Genomic DNA, 10259 nt, shown 5'->3' with positions numbered 1-10259 from the left:
CTCAACAGCTAGTGGACAGGTCTATCACAGCTTTTTTACTGAAAACAGCTGCGTGTTGGGAACAAGGTTAATGAGAATGGAGTTTGTTGTGATAATGCTATATGTGCATTGTCACTACAAGTAACGTATTGCAAAATGTAGATGAAATAAAGACAGTTTGTTACGGCTCACATTTGCTGGTGAACTGATTGTTTTACTTCATTAACTTCACAAAATAGAACGTAATGCATAACAAATTCAATGAAATGTGCATTCCAAAGAGATAAATCAACACATAAGTTAAGGTGTTCTGAGGTGGTGATGTGAAAATACAATAAAATATAATAAAGGGAAATACGAAAGTTAATCGAAGGCAACGTACGGATTATCTTTGAAGGCATAAGTCCATTGTCCAGCTGAAGGCGATCCTCGATAAAAGCCACCCCCAGTCGACTGAAGTTGTCTACGCTGGCCTGAGCTACAGCCCGGAATGGCTGGCCAGGGCTACAGGCCAGAGGAAGACAGTAGTCAGACCACTTCAGCACCTGCACACAACACACGTTTCTGGTTAGCTGACACCCAGTACCGATCCACAGAGTTCATTATGTCCGTCTGCTACACAGAGAGAGAGAGAGAGAGAGAGAGAGATGTACAGAGCAACTAGGTGGTTACAAGTGTGAGGGAAACTCTTTGATCATGCTGTAATGAAATCACCTTTGGCCAGACGCATGTAATTAGGTTAACGTCTGTTGTATTAGATCATGCTGAATCATTTGTCAATGTAACCTTTGACTGAGTGAATCTTGACCTGACTGCATTTGCTAACAGGGCATTCCCACCTAGATGTAATCAGAAGATTCTCACCTCTGACTGGTTAGCAAGAAACAACCCTCCCTGACCAGAGGGGGGAGGACCAAGCCAAGGTATTAAAGAGAAAGAAAAGCGTCCCATTGGTGTGCATAATGCAAACTAACCTTTGTCTTGTGTACCATGCTCGGAGCAACAAAAGTTTGGCAATGCTGTATGAGATTTTTGTCTCGCGACACATGTTAGAGGACAAAATACTGATGTAGAAATACTGATGTATAACACTGCAATAGAGGTCTTGTCCTGCCTATGCACCACCTGTCTATACTTGTATATCACATTGCACTTTTCTGCTTTTTTTTGCTCTTCTGGTTGAACGCCATCTGCATTTCGCTATCTTTGTACTTATAATATTCCAAATATTATAATCGTAAAGGGACTCGCATGACGTAAAAACAGATGTATACACAGATTTAAAGAGCAGGTAGCTGCTGTCAGGCTGATCAGCCCGGACTGTTAGGCCAGTGTTAAAAATGCAAAGTGAAATGGGTAAATCAAAGCGAGAAACAACACAGGGCAGAAATACAACATTTCAGCGCATAGATGTGCATGGCTGAACTGTGTGGAGGAAAGAATGGACAAGCATAGGAGAAAGAGAGAAGGTGAGAAAGTGAAGGTGAGAGGGAGCGCATTAAAAAGGAGAAAAGCCCTGCGGGAAAGTGCTACGAAATGCTGCAAAATTAAAGGTATGCTCATGAGCAAAGGCCATGGTTAGTGGTTTATAAAAATAAAAATCAACATGCCAGAAGAGCCACAATCAGCATGTCATAACGAAACAACTACTAGAAAATGAATAAATGGCATTATTTAATCATGCTCTGTAGAAACGCAGACAGGAGATGCATATGAACGGAGATAATAATGAAAATAAAGACCTGTGCACTTTATTCTCAGGTGAAATCACCTCCAGTTACTCAGAGCCACATGCCACAAGTCCATTCAGAGCTCTGAGGAAAAACCTCTAAAAGTGCACACAAATTATGGTCCTGTAGCCTTTATTATGGAAGTACAATTGACTAACTCTTTGTGTGTCAAGTTTTGGTTTTAAGTAATACAACTAAAAAGATATGCTACTGGCACAAACATCAAACATGAAAGAATACTTCAACAAAACAGTCACAGCATACATGTTGTACTCTGTTGTGAATGTGCAGTTTGTCCTGGGCTAACGCGAGTGTCCCAGCCTGAATTACTGTCCCAGTCCGGCCCTGCCTGCTCTTTTAATTTTGTGTATTTGTCGCTGGCACATGGGTTCACCCTGGGCATGTGCTCAACATATGCACACATTGTGACACAACCATGTGGCCAGAAAACACTGTCATAACTCCTGAATGCATCACGCAATTGTAACCAAATATGTGGTTCATATGTGAACAGTTCTGCTAAATGTGATGGCATTTCACCAATAGGTGGTGCTGCAGTATAAATAGGCATATATATATTTAAAAGACTAGGTTGGCAGTGCTGTATCAGCACATCATTTTGAATGTGTGTGCAACTGTGGATTCAGAAATTCTGTAAAAAGGTTGGTAGTGTTAGGCCACTGGGGGGCGCAACATGCACTCTCATTGTAAACAAATAAAATGTCTTGCTATAAATATCTCAGCATTTATTGGCTGCAAGCTCACAGCTGTTAGGATATTACAGAATGTTTTATTCTGACTGGTAGAAATACATATATTAAATATGCTATATACCATTTACAACTCAGAGTTTTACGGTGTCTTAAAATGACCATATAATGCACTAAAGGTACATATTCCTTTTTTAAATCCCAAATGGTTTTTTTTGTTTTTTTTACATACACTGTATATATATCTTTGCTAAAAGGTCTAAAAGTTTTGCTAGATTAGAATAATTGTTGTGAGAATATTACTTGTTAAGCAATGTGTGGTGCCTACTTTCTTATTCGATGTGTGAGGAGAATGGTAGCCCACTCTGTGTCCTGTAGCTTCTATGATGAATGAAATATTCTCTATTCGTGGACCACAAACCAGAGAGGACCCCAACAGCACAGTCCATTTGCTGAGGTCATCACATGCCTGGGGACAGCACAGACAGCACAGAAAAGAAGAACTTCACACACTACAAGGCTGTTACACACATTGATTAGTAGTTAGTGACAAGAGTCATCACACGCTTTGGCCAAAGGCACAGAATGGCATCAAGTCATATGGAACACTATGTAGAATTAGGGCTGGGCAATATGGAGAAAAAAAAATATCACGATATTTTAGAACCAAATACCTCAATATTGATATTGCGATGATATTTTAGGGTTGACAATTGGTGCTCTCAAAAAATATGTATATATAGGGGTGTCACGATTCTCCAAATCCTCGATTCGATTAAATTTTCGATTCTAAGGTCATGGTTCAATTTGATTCTCGAATTTTACATTTTTTTTTTTAAAAGCACAGGTTGCTATACCGTTAGTCTAATAATATTCAAAGATTTAATGCTCAATGCAGCCTGTTATTAATATGTACTACACTACTCAGGCTTATGCATTGTCAATGCCGTTATAACTGGTCGCACTGAATGCTTGCTCTTTAATTACTGGAATTGTTGGTTCTTTGTAAATTACAGAGTGTGGTCTAGAGCTACTCTATGTGTAAAGTGTCTTGAGATAACTCTTGTTATGAATTGATACTATAAATTGAATTGAAAAATTGAAATTGAATAAGCGTGTGGTTGTTGTTACATATTCTGTCCGCTAGAGGGACTTCCAACATCAGCCTGGCCTTGAAGGGATCTGCGTCACAGTGCATCGCATTTCCGACACGCCACTCTCTGTTTACATTATTTTCCCCCACGAGCACACAGCGACAAACAGAGAACTCTGTGATGAAACATGATCTAACAAGTGTAGTGAAGCGGCTCTGTTGTAAAGGCTAACGGTGCTCGGTTAGCACAATGCCATCATGTTAGAAAGCACAGTCGAAACGATTTGTAAAAAAATAAAGCAACAAAAGTGTTAGCCACGATGCTGACGGCATTGATAACTAAGCCACGCGGTGCTGCCACTACTATCGAACGTTTTCACTCACTGGAAATCCAAAAATACTTCCACACCGGCGACTTCAGTGAAAGAGGAGGGGGTTCAAGTTCTGTCGATGGGTCTCCTGCATCTGCCGTGCTATCTTTTGACTGGCTGTAGCTAAGTTAGAGGAGTTTGACTCGCAGCACTTCAACCATTGACATATATAAAATGGACCAAAAGATCCCATTGCTCTGAACGGAGAACGAAGTCTATTAGAAGCACTTTCCCGGTGAGGGCTGAGCGTTACTGCGCAGCCTCCAACTGAGCTTGACGACGTAGATGTGACGTGAGCAACCTGTCTGAAAGTTGGAAGTCTTCTGGTAGCTGTGCCAATAGAAATCTCAATCATTCCCAATCTTGCAGAGATGGGCTCTCCGTCTCTGCAGGTATATGTAAGGAGATAACATAAGATAACATAGGCACAGACTAATTATTGCTAACTAAAATGCTAGTTAACATTAGTAATTAAACTTAAACAGCTAATGTAAGTCCAAACTGTCTGCGAGCTTCTCATGTACTATACGGTAATTCCTCCTCTATAGGAGGCCATAGGAGCTACGCGTTCCAAGGAGAAGCTTACCCCTTGACTTCAACACGTATGTGTTTTTTTCCGCATGGCAAGCCAACCGGACGTGACATGGGGGGCGTGGCAGCATCGAAGATTCCATTTGTTTTAAATTCGAAGTTTGAGATTGTGACTTAATTTCGGTCGATTTCGAATTTAAATCGAAATCGTGACACTCTTATTATTTACACACTGAGATTTGCGATAAATAATCACCAGTAATGTGGATATAATGACTAAGTGAGTAAAGGCAAATAATAGAACTGCGAGAACTGTTTGGAAAGTTCAGAAAATGACATCACTTTACCATAATGTAGCCTGTAAAACCAGGAAAGGACAACACTTACTGTATGTCATATCACGATATTACAATATCCAAAATCTAAGACGATATCTAGTGTCATATCAAGATATCGATTTATATTGATATATTGCCCAGCCCTATGTAAAAGCAAGGTGAGAGTAGAGAGTGACACAATGACATCCGGGCCGCAGCCTGCCACTCTGATAGAAGAAGACTAAATGATCTAAAGGTGCCAGCAGGACTTAAAAGTTTTTAATTTTAAGTTATGAAACACTGGCAACTGACATCCCTAGTATGTTATCAATTAGTTACACCTGTACGGCAGTGCTCTGGATCACAGGCTCAACCGATTAACAGGCCTTCAGGTGTCATATCAAGTTAAGTCTTCAAGTAGTGAAGAAAGTCAAGTCTCACAAGTCCAAGACGAGTCTCTCCTGTCCTGACTCAAGTGTACCTGTGACATAAATCTGTGCTTCAGGGCTAGGTATGGAAACCCTTTCAGTACCAGGCAAACACTGCTGATTTGTCTTAATTTTGTAATTTTCTTAATCACAACCAACAAGTTGAGTTGAGTACTTCCAAGTATATTTTAATGTTTATACTTTTGTACTTTGACTTAGGTAAAGTTTTGAATGTAGGCTATTGTTGCCAAGTAAAAGATCTGAGTGCTTCTTGCAGCACTGTCTGTCCGGAAGTAAATGACAAATGTAAACAAGGCTGTGCCAGGCCCAAGCAGTGCAGTCACCACAAACTGTATACATGCGATATATGTCATTTAAAGGCTAGCTCAAGTTCCAACCTGAGGCTCCGTGACATAGACAGCCTTGTCTCCCAGCTGAAGGAAGACGCTGTCCTCGAGTGGGACCGGGCTGGGCTGCCTGGGTGCTGTGTGGCGTCCAGTCGACGATGCTGCGGCTGGTGCTGAGGCCGGGCTGGAGCACACTCTGAAGCTGAAGCCGAAGGTGCTGCTGTTCAGTCTGGACAGGCTGTTGCGGATCAGCACCGAGTAGCACTTGTGAAAGCGCACCCACAGATAGACGTAGCACAGGGTTATTAACATCTTAACCGGCATACACGAAGGGTGCCATCGTGGCCGTATTTTAATGCCATGTAAATTGACGACCACAGCGGTCACAACATTACTGCCGAACTGTCAAGCTACTTGCAACGACATTTCGTCTATGTATTTAAAAAAGCGGGTAATAACAAGCGTTAAAGCGCATTACTGCCACCTAGACGCTGGAGTGTGGACCAGCGGTTCATGCAGTCAAGCCATGCCTAGTAGCACGTTGCTTTCTTCGCCTTCAAAATAAAAGTCAGTTTTCTAAAGTTCTTTGCAAATATTGTATTTCTAATTTTATTTTTCTAAATAAAAGCCCGTTTTCTATAGTTCGGGTGGAATCATTGACTGTAAATATTAATATTAACAGTCTATGGGTGGAATACATAAAAATGTAACCCTTGTCCTGGCTCGGACAAGATGGCGGAAGTCAACAACAACAACAACAACAACTTCTTCTTTTTGGAGGTTTACGGCAACCGGCAGTCGTAATGTTGCATTGCTGCATCCTTCTGGAACTAGCCAGTTACTGCACCCATACTGCACCACCTTCTTCTGGTGGGTTTTCTTTACAATGCCCTCATTCATGACTGGCCATACTGTTGGACAACAAATGAACTTGACAGTTTTATACATTTACATCCAATCCAATCTCTGTTTTATAAAATTATATCATACTCTATTCATCTTGTACTCAGTGTCCATTAATTGTTGTATTGTGTTTTGAACATTTAGAACAAATATACAAAAACACGAGACGACTATTTACAAGCCCATAGACTGTATGCCTATGCCTCCACCTAACATTACGCTACATACAAAAAAGAAAATGTGCATGCATATTCTCTTAAACTACAAATACAACACATTTGCTGATGTGTTACCAATAGATGGAATTATAGTGAAAATAAATTATAATCTTTTTCCTCTGGACCCATTGGTATCCCCTCAAGGACCCCTTGGTGGTCCCCATACCCCACATTGAAATTATTTTCTGAAAACTGAGTCAAAGTTCATGAACCTTTCAATGCAAACTAACTCACTAAACCTGTTTGGAATTCCCCAGTTTTGTTTAGTTCATGTTAACCATCTTAGGGAATCACCTTTTAAATATTATCCCATTCATTCTCTAGTTGTGTCTGTGTGAACAATGCTGAGACCAGTGTGGAGTCCTGGACTCGGACTCAAGTCCGACTCGAGTCACGATTCTCTGGACTCGTGACTCGACTCAGACTCAAAACATAGGTAATGGTGACTCAACCCCAACTTGACTCTGACTCTTCTTTGGTGACTAGGACTATAGGACTCAGACTCAACCGTTGGTGACTCGACTACAACACAGACTGAGACATTACTTTTGAAGTTGTCCTTGTGCCATGTGGAAACCCACCAGAGTTCTCCCAAGTGTTGCTTTGTTGTCACCATTGAGCAAAATTAGTCCTGTTTAGTGATCTTTGACCTTTGTGAATACAATTGGGCTTCCTGAAGTAGGTCAGCTGGAAGATTCTGACTCAGTTTGGAACTCTGCAAAGATAGAAGTTCATTTTGTGGTTAGATTTTCAAAGAATACATGGACAGGATTTTTGATGTCTGGCTGAATCTGGTAAACATTTCTGTGAAAACTTAAAGCTTTTTTTAATTTGACTGAGACCACAGGGATTTGTTGCTGGAAGAACTGCTTGTCCTGCAGCTTGTCTTCAAACTTCCTGAACTCCTCCTGGGATGTTCACGGCTCCAGCTGCAGACCGTCCTGCACACGCTGCTCTCCTGCCCTCCGAGAATTCAGGGAGGCCAACATCTGGAACTTTGGTTTCTGGTCTTTCATAAGCACCATGTTCATCTTTGTGTGCAGCATCATCTTAAAGTCAGCACAATGTAGGCCTGCATGTGCATTAAAACATTACTGATATTTGTTGAGTTACACCTGTACAATGTACATGTACATGAAGATGTAGCAGATTTTTTACCCAAATGCTGCATTTGAAATTGAGCTTACTATGTATATAATATATGCATTTCATGTTAGGCCGGACTTTAAAATTGGCAGCACATTACCTGCAGTGTTAGAAAGCTGTGTGGAGCTGGGAGAAGAGCTGAAAGCCGTATGATTTTATAATACCAGATGAAAGTTCACAAACATTGTTAGCTCACAATTTTTGCCAGCATGTGACTATTGGATAATTGGAATGGCTTAAGTTTGTACATCTGTTATCACCAGAACATTAGAAATGCTGACAGTGATGTGAATTATACCAAAGTGTATTGCTTACTGATTAGCCAGTTTCTGCAGAATTAGAAGATGCACCATACAATACCTCTGTCGACATTTTCATATTAGCCTATTGTCATATATGGGTAGCTCACTCTGAGAGTTTTGGGTTGTGGTCACTAGGTGGCAGTGTTGGCTAAGCCTTTTTTTGTACTGTGGTATTTTGTGAAAATATAGGTCAATGTTGATGCGACTTGGGTTGTTTAAAGGCCCAAAGGTCACTGTGTGGCAATTAGTTTGTGGTAATTTTGTACAAATTAAATTTAGTTTGAATCATTAAAGCACAATGTAGCCTTATGTGAAACTACAGAAACCTCAATGTGGCATTTATTTTACTATATCTTTTAGGGAGCCTATCTCAGTCTATATCTAGTTTTATAAACTTTATTCTGGGTGTGCAAGGCATGTCTAAAACATAGAAATAATATAGTAATATAACATTGTTTTATATCTATGATAGTCCAGTCGTTTATAAAAAAGGTAGAACAAATTGTAACAGAAGCAAACTCAACTGATTTTGTTTCCTCAATATGTCATGAGTAAGGAAAAAAAAGCCCAGAAGAATCCCATTAGGGGAAAGTTTTGAAAAAGACCCAAATTCCCTATTCATAGGCCTATTCATTCTTTTTCTCACGTGAATAGGGTAAAACTTTTAACCTTTCGATATCACCATGAAAATTACTGAGTTGATTACTTACATCAAGACAAACAAAAAATGTATTACAATTTTTTTGAAATTGTTTGTTAACATGGGCAAACGGTGCATAATCTATTTGTTGTTGTGTCTTGAACCTTGTTGACATCTTACAGTAAAAGACTTAATGTTAAAGGCTGAATGGAACCCATTTAGGCTACGCATCTACCCAGAATCTCATCTTCATTCTCGTCACAGGCCATCTGCATTGAGTTTGTGCATCTCACCAATAATAGTCGTAGCACAGCTCAACACACATGATCCAGATGTTCCCAGTTAATTGTAGCTGATCACCAGGTCTGTTTTATTAATGTAGGTTGAATAATCCATTGAGGAGAAACAAAAGGAAATCTTTCTTACCTGAGTGACAGTTGAGTGGACCTTGAATGAGTGACTGAATGTGTTTGCCTCGATAGTCTTTTACTGTAAGATGTCAACAAGATTCTACAAGACCATTTCACCTGGCTATATCCAATATTTAGATATGTTGTGGTATTTTAGCATTATTATACACCGTTTGCTCATGTTACCAAAATATTTCAAAAAAAAGTTTAAAAAAATATTTTTTTGTTTGTCTTGATGTAAGTAATCAACTTAGTAATTGAAAAAAAAGTTTTACCCTAATCACGTGAGAAAAAGAATGAACAGTTGTATGAATAGGCTATATTTGGGTCTTTTTCGAAACTTTCCCCGGATTCTTCAGGGCTTTTTTTCCCCTTACTCAGGACATATTGAGTATACAAAATCATTTGAGTTTGCTTCTGTTGCAATTTGGCCTAGGTTGACCCCATAGACAGTAGGCTTTATAAGAAGGTTGACCCCCGTTTTGGCCATAGACTGTATATTATTAATATTAACAGTCTATGGTTTTGGCTTAAAATGACTGGACTATGAGTCAAGCAGAGCTACCAACTTTTCCAAAAACCTTGGAGTGAGATTTGGTGGGGCGAACCCAAATTTTGCTGCGTACAAAGCAAATTTCTTTGGCTCACTCAGCATCAATACTGTCAGGGTTTAAATTGTGATTTGTTATGTGGGGGGGGTTCTCCCTAGGGGGGTCCCATTCTCTCTCTTTACTACTACTACTACACACACACACACACACACACACACACACACACACACACACACACACACACACACACTAGTGGTTCTCAGTGTAGGCACCAGGGACCCAAAGTTAAATTAACATTGGTCTACCAAAGGGATCTACTAGGACCACTGGAATTCTAAAGAATGAAAACCACTGATTTACATACATTCTAATCCTTTCAAACTAAATAAACAGAAATAACCATTTTTTTTTGGACACCAGGAATACCAGGTGGCCAAAGACCAAGAAATTCATTCTTCAATCAAGGTCTTTCCCCACCACAAGGTCCAGCAGAAAATAGACTGAAAAATACCAACAGCAAGACAAAAGACACAGCATTGCTCATTTTGTGCATGTGTCATATCACAGCCTTTCTCAAACTTTT

The 10259-nt window shown here is 39.9% G+C and overlaps 1 protein-coding gene across 2 annotated transcripts in view; it reads right to left on the bottom strand.

Moving 5' to 3' along the window:
- The window catches only part of hlcs (holocarboxylase synthetase (biotin-(proprionyl-CoA-carboxylase (ATP-hydrolysing)) ligase)), a 48041-nt gene extending 42016 nt beyond the window's left edge, over positions 1-6025 (bottom strand). Inside the window, exons 1-3 of one of the 2 annotated variants that reach the window (XM_028596383.1) lie at positions 5558-6025; positions 2748-2888; positions 362-524 (exon numbers count right to left, since the gene is read on the bottom strand). In XM_028596383.1, coding sequence (XP_028452184.1) covers positions 362-524; positions 2748-2888; positions 5558-5830 — 577 coding nt within the window. In that variant the 5' untranslated portion in view covers positions 5831-6025. The remainder of the gene's footprint in view (positions 1-361; positions 525-2747; positions 2889-5557) is intronic. The other variant, XM_028596384.1, reaches the window with a different exon arrangement.
- Between the last annotated feature and the right edge of the window lie 4234 nt (positions 6026-10259).

Source organism: Perca flavescens, chromosome 13 (assembly GCF_004354835.1).
Source record: "Perca flavescens isolate YP-PL-M2 chromosome 13, PFLA_1.0, whole genome shotgun sequence".
In the NCBI taxonomy this organism is placed as follows: domain Eukaryota; kingdom Metazoa; phylum Chordata; class Actinopteri; order Perciformes; family Percidae; genus Perca; species Perca flavescens.
The sequence above is the reverse complement of the archived record's forward strand: the minus strand, read 5'-3'. Positions and strand labels throughout refer to the sequence as shown.